We start from the raw sequence: 17,067 nt of genomic DNA, 5'->3' as shown, positions 1-17,067 counted from the left end.
ATCAGCAGGAACTCTCCCTGCCCTTAGTAAGTGTACAGTAATGTGAGGTAGCACAACCCACCTCACGTAGCACACTTTAGGTCTGTGGATTAAACTTACTGGAAGAGTTAGTGTCAAGCCCACAGGGAAAATCCAGGTCTGCTGCTGAGTGCAAAGTCAGGAGCAGAGGGGTCAGGTCTCCCTCCCTCTGCCCTGGGGTTGGCAGCAGGGACCTGAGAGGGCAAAGCCCTGGCCCTGCTGCACTCCCTGCCCCGTGCAGTGGTTTTTGTGGACAACATGCACATTGGTGCTCAGCACTTCACAGGGACAGTCATGCTGCAGAGACAGTTAAGCTGACAAGTAGGTGCTGAACACAGCCCCCAGCCAGCCCCGGGGGGAGTGTTTGACATGAAATTACTTTTCCATTGCCTTTTCTCAAGTGTTTTGATTGTAGTAAGTTAATAAAAGTCAGTCTGTTTTAGTGGAGGACAAGTTGCTTTCTGAATTTGCAACTAGTTTGTTGTTTTTAGAGACCTATTTTGAGGACTGGAGGACATTGATTCTGCAGTGGATAGCAGCTCTGGAGAAACCTCTGCCTTTCCTATTCTCCTTCCTTTCCAAGTGCTTACTGTGTTTTTGTATTTTGATAGTAAATTAAAAAGTGGAGAACAGAATATATTAAGAATTCTCCAGTTTTCAAAGTGTGAGTTCTTTAAAGAGTTTCAATAGTAGAGAGCTTTAAAAAAATGCAGCGTTCTCATGATTAATATATGTACTATGGAGAAAATATGGTTGGAAGAAAAACAGCAGCTATTATTAATCCTCCTGGAGAGTGCATATATATCTGGTAACACCATACATTAATTATTTGAATTGTGGCTGACATTTAATAATCCTCCTTATGCCTTGAAGGCATAATGAAAAGATTTGATGAGGAAATAAAAGCATAGTTTTAATAAGATAGTTATTAGTTCCCTAGTAATCTTTCTGAATCTCTTTTTTTTTTTTTTTATTTAATCGAGATACTAGCCACATGTTGAGCATTTTCTATCACCTTCCTACATAGATAGCATATCAATCTCCTTGAACTGTCTCCCTTCTTCCTTCAAGGTCCTGACATTTCCTTCTGAGCATAGAGCACTCTCAGTTTGAGATTTCATGCTCTTGTGGTACAGGGCTCAGAAATGGTGGTGGCCCTGGATCCACAGTTAATCACTGAAACCACACTTGGGTCCTTTCTCCCTTTAGGGGGGAACTTTACCTGCCAAGTCTTTTATCAGAGGCACCATCCCCAGACAAGGTGCAGCTATTTACTTTAGTCTGATGACAGAAATGTGTCTGATTGGCTCCTTCAGAGCTCTTGAAGCAGCTTTTCTTTAGCTCCACTGTCAGTTGTCTTTTCCTCCTCCTCCCTCTGGTGTCCAGTGAAGAAAATGCTCAGAAGCTGTCAGGCATCCTTACATTAGCCTGTAACATTTGCATTCAGTCAGGCTTTGCATGAAGCATCCTTGCAACATTAAGGCTGGTGTTCAGAGCTGTCGAAAGGATTTGTCAGAAGTGATTACTAATCAGGCGGAAAAATATCAGAGATGTGTAATATATGGGAAGAGCTCTGCCTGCTCCAAGCTACTGGTGCACTCTCAACAACGAGGTTTAATTGTTAAAATGCAAACCCACAGCTCCTGAGAGCAGCCTGGAATTTTTTTTACTGTGAAGTGCATTCAGCTGAAGCGCTGGCTTATGGGAGCCAGCAAGTCCTGCCATTGCTTTGGAGTGAGGAACAGAAGGATGATTTCAGGAAGGGTGAAGCCGAAAATGCCCCCTCTATGTGCTTGGCTGCTCATGTCTCATCTAAAAATCATTTGCAGGACTCATATAAGATTGGGACAGGGGCATAAATACATAAAGAAAGAGGGACAATGTCAAGTCATTGAGACTTTGCTTTCCAGAGGCCCCAAAGAAAATTCACCTTATCTGTGTTCTGCTTCAATTTCTTAGTTTCCCCTTCCTCCTCTCCTTTCTATGGCTTAATGCTACTCTTGCTGTTGTTTTCCTATTTTATCTATACACAGTGCTGGATAAAACTCACTCAGTTTGGACTCTCACAGGTTGGACTTCAGCACTTGAGGGGTTCAGAAAGGAGGAACTCAGAGTGGAGGTGTAGAGCTGCTAATCAGAGAGCTCTGTGTGACAGCAGATCAGAAAAAGCTGCTTTGGCTTAGCAAAATGAAGGGACAGAGGTGACAAAATTATCTCTGACTATTAAGAAGAGGAGAGAGAAGACACTTAAACCAAAGAGTTGGCTGAAGAACAACTGGGTATTGTTCAGCTGTAATTTAAACTGGAAATAAGAAGAAAGTGGCAACCCATGAGAGCCTGTAAGTCAGCCTGGAGGAGGCATAAAGGCTTTGCTGGCTTTTTGAAGGGGATGTGACATAGTGTCTGCAACAGCAGAGGAGCTGCTTGATAACCCAGCAGGACTGTCCAAGGGCTCTGTAGCTGAAAGTAAACCAGTGTAAATAAAAGTAAACCAGTTTGGAAAGTAAACTACTGGTTCCAAAAGGCAGAGTGAAGCATACGTTTTTGTCCCTGCACTGCACAATGGGCTTGCACATTTCATTTATTTTAAAGAATTATTGTTAATAAGGCCACAAAAGGCATGCCTTTATTTTGAATATTTGTAGCCTAAAAGGTTCTTTCAACCTTGTACCTACATAAAGTATTTTTCTCAAAAAAAAAAAAAAAAAAAAAGGCAAAGAAAGAAGGTAACAATGTTTGCCACTTGAAATCCATTTGTCACTGAAGTCTTGTCTAGGCACAGTAATCGACTGAAATAAGCAGTTCTCAAATACCTTTCCATTCTGCACAGATTCTATTCATAACAAAAGCAACATTTTGTCAGAATGATTTCCCTGCTTCCCAAGGGACTTTTCTTCTGGGAGCTGTGTCTGTGCTGGGATAGGTGGGGGGCTGCTTCAGAACAGGTTATTCTGCAAAACTACTGTGCTGTATTTTGTGGAGTCACCAAGATCTAACATTTGTTTCAGTGAGAACATTTGTGTGTCTTATTTGATGTATTTTGTGAATTACCTCAGATTAAAGAGGATTAATTTTTTTTCCTCTTTTCTTCCTATTTTTTTTTCCCCCTAGGTCAGTCTCCAGTTCAGATCATCCTAAAATGTTTATTAGTTTGTGTTCATTTATAAGAATTAAGCTGAGCAGTTTTCATGCAGGTTTGAATGGGCAGTTTCCCATCAAAGCTTTCACAGTTAGTGTTCACTAGCATCTTTATTCACTGGAAGGTTGAAAATAGCATAAATCTTGAGCCTGATCTCCATAATCCCCTTGAAGATGTGTTCCTACTTTGCTCCAGATGAAAGTAAAAGCACGCAGGTGAAATGTCACTCACATGTCATGTGCACATCAGTAGTTTCTAAGAGCTTTCCTTAGTGCCAAATTCACATGAAAGTAGGGAATGGAAATCCATCTTCTGAAAATAATATATAATAGATATGCTAGAGTTTCAAAACTAAATGTGTTTTATGGGAAGATGACCCAATGCAACATCTACCTGCTAAATGCCTGTCAGTGAGCTCCTGAGCCTTGCCTCCATGTAAAAACAAAGTCCATAGTAAATTCCCTGTTCATGGTTCAATTGAATAGAAGGTGTTTGTGAGGAGCAATGAGGTGAGTGAAAGTGAGGAGAGATCTGTGCCAATAACCCTGCTCATTTTTTCCTAGTGATACATATAACCACATCAAAGATTTGCAGCAGTGGAACAAAATTACAAAGCTCTAAAGCAGTAAACCTATTAAGGCTCCTTAGCTAGATGGACCTTCTCTTGCTGTTCTGGTGATGCTCTTGGCATGTGAGGGTAATTAACCTCCAACACTTCCAACAGAGAGGAGTTAATTCCTTCTTCTTGGGCTGAAAATGCACGCTAGAGTCAATGCCCTGGACTTGAAGGATCTTTTTGTAACCTCAAATGGAAGGACATCTTTTTTCTCTCTGTCTTGTGTCCATGCCAATGAAACATCTAATAATATAAAGATATGTTTCTTTTTTCTTTATGCAGCTTGCTGCAGCTTCAGCCTCCTCCCAGCCAGGGTTTAGAGTGTTACAAGATCCTTTAGACACAGTGGGGAAACTTCAGAATCATAGAATCATAACAACCTATAATTGCAAGCACATTAGAATAGTGTAATCGAAATCAGATTGCTCTTGGAGATCTAGTGTCAAAATACAATGCTCATGCATAAATGAGCAGTGGCACTGGACATTAAATACCTGAGCTGAGTGAAATTCTTTACAGCTGCAGGTTTCAGAGGATGTCTTCGCACTACTCCAACTTTTCTGTCCCACCACAAACACCTCTCAGTTTCTAAGCAAAAGTATTGTCTTTGTACTTGTTTATCAAGATCCTCTCCCCCTCGTGGAAATGAAATTTTCCCTTCCTGTCCTTACCAGAAGTGTTGGAAATGGATCATTTAGTGGTAAGAGCCAAACAAGAAAAAAAGCAGTATCTCACAGTGTTGGAATTAGAGCTCCTTTTCAGTTGCTATCCCTAATGATGTAAACCCATGGTAATTAGAGCTGCAATCAGCTATTCAGTGCAGACTTGAACTCTTTTGAACAAGCCACTCACTTCTGTTTGCCCTTTAGGCTTGCACTGAAGAGCAAGTTGAAAGTCATGCCACTTAAGCATCTAGCTGCCAGAAAATTTCAAACTGTCGTAGCAGCTGCTGAATTAGAGAAAAAATGAGTCCAAACTGCATTTAGGACAAAAATCACAACCTGGGAATCATCTGACCGTTACCACAGAGTGTGTTTGCCTGTGCCAAAGCTTCTGGGAAGGGAAGAAAAGTTCAGTGTTTCCAGGAGTGTTTTCTGTTCCTTATAAAGAGGGAGCAGAGCATTATACTGAGGTCTTTGTCCCGTGGCTGGATCTGTAGCAAGCCCCCTGGACCCGTTCTTGCTGAACACAGAGCTGTCAGCACCAATCATCATGCATGCCACCTTTACAGATGGTTTTCTCACTCTGCTCCCCAGTCCACCACACTGTGGCAGCTCCCTCCCTCACCCAGGACAGGAGCAGATCTAATTCCTCTTTGCCATCTCACGTGCTCAAATGACCCCCACATTTTTTGAAAATCCCATTTCAAGTCACCTCTTTTTTCTTTGCCTCACCTTCTGTCAATCGCCACCAACTACCAAAGCTCCCAGTACCTTCTGCTCAGGTAGCTCCCATCCAACTCATTTGTTGAATCTCTCAGCAATTTTGTAATCTTTAAAAATTATGTTTAAAAAAACCAAACCAGAATCAGAGCATGCTTAAAGAAATAAATGCCCATGTGTAATGTCAAGATTTATTTGTCATATTTGTTTCTTTGTATTCCATGGTTGTTACTTTGTATCCCAGGATTATTACTTTGTAATTCCAGAGTTATAGATTTCTTTATTGACTTGAAACTCTAATTTGGTACTTAAAAATGTTTTGAATTCTTTGCTCGTGTTTATTTTTGTTACTATTTCCTTTAAAGAGATTTGCCCAGGAAGAAGGGAGTCAGATTAGCAAAGTTTGTAAGTTGGTCTACAAACTGCATTAGAAATGAAATGGTTTTAAAATATTTTGTAATGTTACATTTCCATTTTTTGCAAATAGACTATCCTAGTAAAACTACATTGCTAAAACCTATGACTGATGTGCAGGGAAGGAGCAGCTCTGAGGGAACCTTTAGCTGGGAGTAGCTGTATCTTTTTGGGTTTTTTTTTTTCAAACTACCAAGTTACTCTATTTTCTTCTTTCTGATATGTGGAATTATATTCTAACAAGTCCAAAAAAAAAAAAGAGCTGATGAGACTTTAAACAAGTTTAAAGGAAATTTGATGTCACATTTACTATTCTCTTACAGCCTTATTCTGATTAGGGACTAGTATATCGAGGAGCAGAGGCAAAAATCACTTGAAGTCAGGAGAAGATGAAATAAAGGGAAATGTTACACATGTTGATATTTTTTTATAAGAAGTTTGAAGTTCATACCCCTTATTAGAATGGCTTATGTGCATGTATTTCAATCCACTCTGCAAGTTAATTTTCCTGGAAGCAGCTCCAGAATGTTAGCTATGCCTTTTTGGGGCAAGGCTGTGTATTGTTATGCAGCACCATGCACTGATGACTGGTAATTGGTTTTGTAAAGCAAGCTAGCAGGAACTTGTTTTCTCTTTGTGATAAAAATAAGCTGAACTTAACATTTAAAATCAGGTCGTCTTATAAATAATGTAATATTTGGGGATTACACAGTGTTTTTCTCCTTCAAAGCGCTTTACAGGTGTTAATCTTAGTGACATTAGCTGTTTGGTTTTGATGATCTGTATTTGCAAGTTTTGGGATAACTCTGCTTACCGAAAACGTGAAGGGGGAAATTTTAGGGCTGCTGAAGTCCATGGCAAGGCTCCCGTTAGACTCCAGGAGGCAGCAGGGTTTCACCAAGGTTTTGGATGCCTACAAATGCCTGCAGCCACAAAGAGTAATTGTTGGTAGCTTGTTCAGACACTAAATAGTTTGATGTGCGTTACTAATATTCATACAAATAGTGAATTTGCAGGAACTAATTAATTAGCATTACCAGGTCGTGCTGGAGTTTCTCAATGCAAGGCATCCAGTTGAAGCAGTAAGTGACAACTTCAAATATCAACCTCCAAAAAGCCCAAATGCTTAAAAATCCTACGATAAGCTCCCAACATTCCAGATATGAAAACAGCACATCGCAGTTCTTTCTGCCCTTTTATTTCAAGCCTCTAGGATTCATATCCAAATACCTTTTCTAAATCCTGGGAGGCTAAGGAACTCCAAACAACACATATTACATGAGCACCTGATTCTAAAAACAACAGCCTTATAAGATTATAGTTCTGATAATAAAGGAGAATTGGCATCACTGGTATGTGAACATTTTAATTGCCTGCAGAATTTCCAGCTCTTGCTGGTGTGATACATGCAAAGTGCTGACACTAATCTGTTAGTCATTTGAGGCACAAGTGTTTTCCCTTCAGCTACCCTTCATTAACTCCATTTGCACTGATTCTCTTCTAGAAATGAGTAAGCAGATGAGGAGATGCCTGTGAAATCTGCTTTTTGGGTCAGCGTTAGTTTTACATCATCAGCCTGCATTTTTGTGCAGTGTGGCCTGTCTATGCTGTGGCTTGTGTCCCCCAGTTAGAGATGTCATCTGAGCTCATGAGCTGCTTGGAAGGGTAAAACAGAACAGTTGCTGATTCATTATTTGGCATTTTTGTTACACATTTTGCATTCATTTCAAGGACTGAGATAATTTCCTCAAGTTTTGAGATATTTCACAAAGTGTGCTTTAAGGCCAGGAGGAAACCTGTACTTCAATTATGAAGGAGGTGAACAATTAATGCACTTGGAGTAAGAAAATAATGTCACTTTTGTGTAATCTTGCATGCTGACAGCACAACAGTGGTGGTGTGCGAGTTATGCGCATGGCTGCCTTTCTGTGGCAGGGAATCCAGATCTGCTTTAAAATCAGTAAGAAACCCAAAGCATTTGCTGAATGCTGGAAGAAAAAAAAATGTCTGAAATCTTCCCATCAGGATGTTTTACTGCATGAACCACCTTATCTTACAGAAAGCAGTCAGCTCTCAGATGAGAACAAAACAGGAGGTTGCTTAGCAAATGAAAGATGAGAGCTCTGAAATTCTTCCTAAAGGCTTTTTTTTTCTTTCTTTCTAGCTTAAGGTTTTGAAAATTTGCCTTTTTAAATTTTTTTTTTCCCCCCCTTTTATTTGGTTTTGGTATTAAATCCTGAATTGGTATAAGAGGAGCAACTCAAACCCACACAGTGTTGTTTTATATCAAATGTGATGTGATATAACACAAGGTGGCACAGCAGAACCTAATACTGTGCATTAGATAAGGCAGGTTTAGCTGGAGATGTGCCTCCCACATCTTCTGTCGGGATTTGCACAGCAGGAAATGGAGCTGTGCAGCAAGGAGGGTTTTATTCCACCCCTTCCATACATCCTGTTTGGCATTTTGGTGTGCAGGTAATTGTAAATACAACGAGTTTTTATCAGGCGTGCTGCAGGCAGGGGCAGTGACTGCTGCCCTGCTTGGCCATAACAGAATTAATGAGGTATCACAAATCCAGGTAAGGTCTTTGTTTATCACTGTAATTAAATACATTTGGAGAGTCATTAAAAGCAATAGCAGGTGGCCTAAACTGAGGAATAAGGATGGCTTTGTAATGGACTAGTCAATGGTTTGGTTCTGAGACTGATTTTTTTGAAATATCCTCACATCTCTCTACTCTGAACTTTTTCCTTTTTCTTTTCCCCCCACAATTCCACTTTGGGATTTTCTGTTTATTCATTTTCATGTCTATTTTTTCTTAATCAGGTAGACTTATTTTTGTGATGGTGATAGTAATTAGGACTGTGACAGCTTTAAGACCCTGTTAAAGCTGTGTCTTTTGTGCCAGAAGACCTGCAATGTACCATGAGGTGGGCTTGAGAAGTTGGCAGGTCTTGTAGATCAGGCAGGTTTGGCAAAGGAGTCTGAGCTCCTGGAGACAACAGAGCTGGCTGAGGGTGCTGGGGGCAGGTCAGGGCCCTGTGGCTGGGGGCACATGGAGGTAGTGTTGGTAGGGTTGTGGCAGGTGAGTATCAGTCCCCAGAAGTTTTGACTCTGTCCTTATCCTTAAGGGTTAGTTTCTGAGATGTACAGTTACATACTTGGAAGTACATTGAGTTACTGATTCATTTTTACAGAAAAATGTGCTTTAAATCAAAGTTGTGTTTTATGAAAACATCTGCACATCTATTGTCCTCTAGTAAAGATTTTCTGCCTTGGCATGCCATGTGTGCATGTGCACACCCCAGGGCTGAATCTGGCTAAGCATTCTATAAATATTAGCTTATTATTAAGGCATGTTATTTATTAATAGCAGCATCAAGCTAATGCCAAGAGGGCCCTATTTGTAGGCATCCTCTTTGTGCAGGCTGCCCTCCAAATATGAAATATGACAATCTGCCATAAGCCACACAGGTTTGTGTGTGTGGATTTACACCTTCTAGCAGCTCTGCAATAAGTCTGAAGACAAAAACCCTCACTGAGCAGGATAAATACAGATGTGACAACAGCAAAATATGGTTCCTCCACTACCCATGTCTTCCATGCTGAACTCAGAGTGGCACATGAGGTTGGCCTTGAGGTGCTGCTGCCCTTGGGTACACACATGGCCATGCCATGGGACAGCCAGCTGAAAAGAGGGGGTTTGGCACTGGACATCTTCAAAATTGCAAGATGGCAAAAAAATTGTGAGATGTGATTTAGAAATAAAGTTTGCAAGTTATGGATTTTGTGGGCTTGTGGAAAAAAAGGGTAGGTACCTTCAGGCATATTCACACATGCATGCTTATGTGCATGAAAAGAGATACATTTAATACATGTGTGTCCATACAGATATGTAAAAAGAATATGGGGATTTCTAATTACTTTCCAGTTCTGGTGTTTATCTTCTCCAAACCATGAGATTTCAGAAATTTAATGTCTATGTACATATTTGTTTAAATATTAACAGAGACTTTAATCTAAGCTTATGACTCCAACAGCTCGAGCTTTAGGAAAAACTCTTCATTTAATAAGCTTCAAAATAAAAATGCAAGAGCTGCTGACATGCTTCCAGCCACAGGTTAGATGGGTAATTGTCCCACTAATTCTCAACCTCTTTATTATCTCACTCTCTTGCCATTCCTATATGTATCTTACTATGTAGTTAAATTTGTATTTTTGTAGTAATTAAATAGAATTTTGTTAGCTTGTATCTTCTTTATCACTTCTAAAATCAGTCCTGGTTTGAGATGCTCAAAATATAACTGAGCCTTCAGTTATGAGGAGTTGTTTAGCATCCTGACTGAAAATGAGTAATTGAGGCTAATACAATTTAACATCCTTAGAGCACCTAGAACTGAAGTTCTTTTTAATGGCACTAATACACTGCCTCATTATGTTTTTGCCAATGCCAGTGAGTTAGTAATGCCTGAGATCATCTCTTGAAAACATCACTTTCTTAGCATTAATATTGAACATCAGCATTAGAAAAGTGGCATTTCTCACTGTATTTGGTGGTTACCAACCTTGATTTATGCCAGGACTGTATTCCTGCAGTGTAAATTATTCTCTCACTTAAGCTTGTACTGCATAGCTAATTTTTTGGTAGCTAGTGACACTCTTGTTATGCAAATCACAATAACGAGCAGAAAAGTTGGGCAGGGAGAAGGTAACAAGGTAGGGATTTTCTTTTTCATGGGGCTTCTTATGCCTGTATAGTCTTGCCTCTCTTGCTGGAAATTATTCTGGTAGGTTTTCTTGTTCTTCCTCCAGTCTGGAAAAGATTAGGCTCCACCTATTTTTTTAGACAGTGTTTGTCCTTTATTAGAAATACTTTGGCAATGGATTATACAGAATCAAGGGGTTTGCTTTGTCACTACCAATCTCCCAGCCCCTGCCCTCCCAGCAGCACTAATGGCCATTAGCGTTAATTATTTAAAGTTCCTTGTTTTGCACACAGAAAGCAGCAATCAATGTGCAGGGCCACATATATGGTTGTGTACCCCCTGACTCTAGTACTTTACCCCTCATCTTTTGAAGTGTCTATTTTTTTGATACAGCCTTTATTTTTTATTCAGCACAGTGTAAGTAGTGCTATTTAGAAAGCTTGGGTTGGGTTGGGTTGGGTTGAGTTGGGTTTTTTTTTCCAGGCAGGAACATCTTCCTCTGTAAATGTTAACCTTGCAATACAGTCTGAAATGTTTCTTTTCTTGTGGCTTTATTAACCTCCCACTAATTTTCAGCTATTGACAACATAAAGGCAAAATCAAATGGGCAACCTTTTCACTTAGGCTCACCTATGGCTTTTTTTTTCTGTTGGGTATGGACACAAGGTGTCCAGACTGGAAGTGTTAAGCATTCATGAGAAATGAAGAGCTAGACAGACTTGTTCTTTTCCTTCATGTGCAAAAATACCCCAAAACTAAAGAATGTTGTGAGCCACAGATGTTGTAAGATACCATAAGTAAGATGATGGTTTGGGTTCTGGATTGGCTCTTAGCAATTTCAAGTGCCTTTGTCATCTGGGTGGATTATGCAAACTGGTAACCGATTGTTCCGGTTTCAGTTGAAATCCCATCAAAATAGAAAGACTTTTTTTTTCTGTGGTGATGGAAGTATAAGTTTTCATGCTAGTTGACCTTCACATAAGTGTCCTGTTTGGATGGGTTGACCGCATGACTCCTCTGGTGCCTAGAAATAGGTCTTCCTTAAGATTCAGCTTCAGATCAGTTTGGTCCACTGTCTCTAAAACGCAGGGCTGTGGAAGAGGGTGTGATGTGTCTGGTGTCTATCTGGGTAATATCTGAGCACTTGTGGTCTTCTGACCTCTCACCAGAATCAGGCTCAGGCTATGGTATGGATTTGTAGGCACATATTACATTCTGTACATGACGAGTAAAACAGAATTTACAATGTGTTGTAGTTTTCCCGTATTTGGTTGCAAAAAAGACAAAAGATTTGGGAAAATGTTCCTGTGAAAATTGAGGACTATTGCATGTTAGAAACAGCAACACTTGGGGTCACAGTCTTGTCCCCTGGGTTCTTCCATGAACTCGTCATGTTAGGAAACTGGGTTAGGGAACCTACAGCTTCCCAGCTCCAAAAGTTTTACCACACAAGATTGCAAAGTAACACATGCCAAGTAATATGTAATAAGCTGACTTATGGCTTTACTTCATGGACCATATTACTCACTACACAACAGAGTGTCAGGCAGCAGAAATACTGCTCCTGATGGGTAACAGTATTAAGAGTGTTGAAGTCATGGTACAAAACTTGCTTAATGATTTGCAGTTTTTCCCCTATGTTACAAAATGTAGTTGAGCAGATGGATGCAGCCAGCTGTACATAGAGCTTTAGGGAGTACTGGGGAGAAAAGAGAGAGGTTTTTGTTAAGATAAATGTAATAATCTCTGTGATAATTAGTTTAATTTAGATCTCTGCATCTGACTCATTTTTGACTAACCTTGTACGAAGCTTTTCTTGCCTTGCTGACGAGTCTGTGAATTTAGTTTGATTATAAACCCTTTTTTTGTGTTGGCGGATTGCTCACTGATCACTGATATTTTTCATTAAGCAGTTGCTTTATTACATTGTTATTTAGAGGGGAGTAATTTGTGCTTTCTAATTAATTTAATTCCAGGCACATTTAGTGAGTAGCTACAATGAGGCCCATTCAAGGGGTTTTAGGTCATATTGACATTGTTTACCAGATGTGCTCATTTGTTTTAAAACACTGTTAACTCTGCAATGACAACCACCCCATTTGGTTGCATGACTCTTCCGCTGTCCCTAATTTGCACCACCAAAACCCTCCCAAATTAAAAGATGCATTTCAAATACTAATGAGAGATGTCCACAGGCATTAAATCACAGAGGAATTGTGCTGCAAACAGGGTCGATATAAACTATCACTATTCCATTATCGTATTTGAGGGCAGAGCAGTGGAGAAGCCAATTGGCTTTTTTTTAGCCAGGGATGTGAATGCCATTACTCTGACCACTAAAAAATTGGACAACACCAAAGAGATGCAGAGTGGGTGTTAAGTCCATGCTTGACACATTTACCTCTGAAAAAAACTTGCAGTGATGCTTCAGGAGAGAACAGAGCAGCTGGGAGGATGACCATGCCAAGCAAGGCATGGCACGAGCAGTGGCCCAAGCAGTGGTGGGGCATGGTTAATGGAAAGGTGAATGTTTTAATTCATAGTTGTCATCATCACAAACTCATAGGTGCAGGCAATTGGTTTTGCCAGAAGCTTTTTGATGAAGCTCAGTGTTTTCTTGCTGGTGATGCTCTCAGGATTTGGGGGTTATTCAAGCGCTTTGTGTTCATCAGTGTTAAATACTGTATCCGTTCCACCATCTGAGCATGAAAACTGTGTGATACCTATCACTTGCTCATTTGGCCTGCTGTGTCAAAAAATGGGGTTTTAAAATGAGACCCTAATTAGATAATGATTAAATAACATTTTTACAGGAAAATGTACAGACAGGTTATTCCCCTGACTGCAAGCTTGTCCCATGAAAAGCTACCAACACTTGTTAGCATGTTCTGCAGTCACTTATTTTGGTCAAAAGTCAATTACTGCTTATTCTGCATCAAAATCTGGCACAAAGCAGTGACACTGTAAGATTCATTGGCTTCTGAAGCACCCACCAAACTGGCCTTGGTGTGTTTTCCATTATTTTAAACCATTTTCCATCACTTTTGGATTGGAACAGCCAAAATGAATGACAAACATAAAAGGAAAGGTTTGTTCAGTGGTTTGTACTTAGTAAATTTTAACCTTTAATGCTTGTGATGTAATAAACTGAATTCTGGTACAGTTTGAACCAACAGCCCAGCTGCACCTCAGCTTTATTTTTTTGTGGGGAACATATAAATTGGTGTAGTACCTTTTCTGGCTCATGTTTATCTGTTAAGGGTGCGTGCGTGCATGGGGATTTGTTCTACCTATTGATTTAATAGGAAAGAGCATCTCTTGGAAAGGGAGAGCAAATGTGTGTGCATGCATGTGGAAGGGCAGAGAGAGGGGGGGAGAATCTCTATCTGTCTGTTTATTCCTGTGATAAATGATGCCTGTTAAAAATGTGACTTGCCATGGACATTATTAGTGCTTTCCTCTTTAAGGGTATTATACAAACACAGTCACTGTCAGCAGAAATGAAGCTGTGGTCTTGATTATTTAGTTCAAACAGTTTTGATGTTCCATTGTCCCTGGATCAATCAGTGCCTGGAGGGGTATCAGCTACTGGCTGGGAATGCATCAGAGTGATGTGCAGAGCACAGATTTTCCTCAAAAGCTGAAAATATTTCATTTAAAACACTCGTTACAGTTTGCATCCCTGTCTGTTTAGCAGGCAGCAAAGTAAGCTCTGTTTATAATTTTTAATTGTGGATCTTCCCTATTCAGAACTAACATCTCCCAAATTACCTTAAAACGAGCTTCTTCCTAGACAGATTTGTAATTCACTTAGATCACTTATTTTATTCTCTGTGTAAAAGTTAAGATGAGGGCATGGCTTTTAGCACCAACGAAATGCATAAAGTAGAAAACATAATGCAGCATAAATGCCCCATAAATCACATCCTAAAGACAAAAGCAGATTTCAAACATCTGAATTTCTGAGCACTTAATGTGCAGCGTAATCTTCTAGTTTGGTTTATGCTTGTTTTCTGGAGTGTTACAGAGAGCAAAATATGGGGAGTTCCCTCTCCTTCAGCAGTGGAGGAAAGGGAAGACAATTTGCAAAATGCCCAGGGAAGAATTTTTCCCGTGGTGTAGGTAAATCCCCCAGCCAAATGTCTCTTTTGTTGCTGGGAATTGGTCTATAGGCAGAAATAGTGGACAGAAATGCCACTCGAGTTCTCCTGCCCATCACACAGCGAGTAAAAGGCTACTCTAAAATGCAAAACTGTCCTTGAAAAAAACCTTCTCTTCTGCCCTCCCAGCTGCTTCTTCCTTTGCGTGGACCAGAACCCGTGTAACCCCCCAGCTCAGGCTCCTTAGCATCCCTCCAAGGGTCAGCACATTTGCAGTGCTGCTTTCCAGCCTCAGCTCTCTGAAACTGTAACTAACAGACGAAATCTCTGCATTCAGATTTCTCCTTCGGATGGACAGAAGGGAAAATGTGTGTTTTCTCAGTAACATTCGTGGGGTTAGGGATAAAAGCGTGTTCCTCCTCGTGCTTTTGTTTTCCTTTGCCCAGCCTGCGCCTCCCGGCTCCAACCAAGGCACGTTTCCCTTTCAAAGCTCTATTTCTAGAGAAATACTTTTTAAAAAATCAACCTGTTTCCCTGGCACCGCTGCGATTGGTCCGATAAAATCACCGACCCGATCGCGTCAGGAGGAAGGAGCCCGGGCTTAATTGCCTGGCTGAGTCTCCCGCAGTCCGGGGGAGCGCCGGGGACTGCGCCCGGGCGCGGGGTTCTGCGGGCGCCGAGGGCTGGGGGTTTCTCGGCAGGCTCCCGGGCGCTGCAGCAGGAGTCAGCATAGCTAATGCAGGGAGAGCTCTGCCCCCGCTCCCGGCTCCGCTCCCCCTCTCCCGGCGCTTTGATTCGATCCGAACAGACGGGCAACTCCGCTGCCGGAGCGAAAGCTGACACAACTCTGCAGATGGCTGCGTTCGGATGATACACCTAGGGATTTTGCTTTGAGGGAAGGTAACGTTTCCATGCTAATGCTTATTTTTCCCTTGTTGCCATTTTTCAGGACTGCCGGTCCCAAAGAAGAGCCCAAAGTCGGTAAGCACTTTTCAGCTACTATTTCTGTCCGTTTGTCTGCCTGGCAGGAGGAAGGCGGGAGTTCGGCTTCGCTTCTTTGGGGGTCTCGATTGTTTTAAGTCGTCTTTCTGTTGCAACCGTGGTTACCTTGCACGGCTCCTGCTGCATGGGGAGATGAAAGAAGAATGCAGCGTGGAAGGGGGACTTGTTTGCAAATAATGCTTCAGCTTTACAGATCCTCTTCCCTGACAGATAAGCTTCTCTGTCGTTTAACTTACCCCCCCTCCCCCCAAAAAACAAGCTATTGTTTCTTTTTGGTAAGATGTGAGGCTCCACCTTCTTGTCAGATAGCAATTCCTGTCGGGTGGTCATAGGCACCCACCTTTTCCATTAAGTCCCTGAGTTTTCTTGAGTACCCTCGGCTGAATAATTAGCAGAATGGGAACGCATGCACCTCATTGAGAGAGACAAAGCATGAACAGAGCATGATTACGGTTCCCAGGGAATACAGTGTGCTGTCCGAGTGAGCAGGATTGTGCTGCAGGTGTGAGAGTCCTTATTTAAGAAAAAACAAAAAGCCAACAAATAGTATTTTCTTGTCCCTTCTGATCCTGTTTCCATGTAAAGCTATTTCTTGGATGACATGTTAGCTAATAGCATGGGGCTGTGATTTAATGTATCATTAAAGCTCTATGCATGGTATTGTGGAATAAATTATTGTGCTATTTGTGTGCAACAAAAAGAAATGTTTTATTTTTAAAGGCAGTGGAATACTTAAAGCCTGAAAGTTTCCAGTTATCTATTGAGAGGGAGGGGGGAAGAAAAAGGGAATTCTCTCCCAGTGGCTTTGGGGAAGCAGAGCGAGTGAGGTCCGTGCTGTGTTGCGAGACAGTGCAAAACTTCACCCACAGTCCCTGATGGGTGCCAAAAACTGGCACTGGACACAGCCCACCTCACTGCAGATCTGGGCGAGAGGTTTACAAAGGGGTGAGCAGAAGGCTCCTGCTTATGATACGAGCTCTCTGTTCATCCAAAAAGAAAGCCCCGAAATAATTAATGTGATTCTGATGGCTTAGGGCAGCGCTGATTAAAGTCATGTGAGCTCAGGCCTCTACCATTGTCAGCTCCCATTAACGTCGGGAGGCAGCAGCACGGGGTGTGCTGCCCCGCAGATCCCAGGCACGGCGGAGCCCGCGCTCGCCGCTCCCCTGCACGGACATCACTTCAGCCTTGGGTAAAACAGAAGCGGGTGTGGAAAATACGGACGTGTCTGGCACGCTGCTTTCCTCTGCCTCCACTTCTTCCCCTGGGCAGGGCAGGAGCAGCAGCACGCCATCCAGACTCCCACTCCTGTCCTTAAACCAGCCCAAATCAATGAGTCTCGGGCTCCCCGAAGCGTGGCGGCTCCCGCTGGGCCACACGCACGCTCGGCACCAGGTGAAGCGGGATCCTGCCCTGTCAGGCACCTCCCTGCTCCCCGGCGATGAACCGTGGAAATCTGAGCAGCTTCGAAATCTGTGCCAGGATAATCCTGCCTCGGTGAACAAAGAGGCTGCTTGCAAACAGGTGTTGCTCTGCAACAGCGGATTTCTCCCTACTCTTTGCTTTGAGAGGCTGGTCGCTTTGAGATGCTGTTCAGCCCTGTGAAAGAGTCCCCGTTCCCTCGTGTGCCTCCCCCGGACCCCTCTCCCTTCATCGTAGGGTCCCTCCAGTAATTTTTACTATGGC

General features: G+C 41.9%; 1 protein-coding gene across 1 annotated transcript in view; it reads left to right on the top strand.

The window, feature by feature from the left end:
• The window catches only part of MAGI1 (membrane associated guanylate kinase, WW and PDZ domain containing 1), a 75,507-nt gene that overhangs the window by 23,995 nt on the left and 34,445 nt on the right, over positions 1 to 17,067 (top strand). The window contains 1 exon segment of the mRNA XM_008944793.1: positions 15,329 to 15,360. Within this exon segment, the coding sequence (XP_008943041.1) occupies positions 15,329 to 15,360 (32 nt within the window).

The sequence above is a fragment of the Merops nubicus genome, unplaced genomic scaffold (assembly GCF_000691845.1).
Source record: "Merops nubicus isolate BGI_N331 unplaced genomic scaffold, ASM69184v1 scaffold15537, whole genome shotgun sequence".
Classification (NCBI taxonomy): Eukaryota; Metazoa; Chordata; class Aves; order Coraciiformes; family Meropidae; genus Merops; species Merops nubicus.
This window is presented reverse-complemented; position numbering and strand designations above follow the sequence as displayed.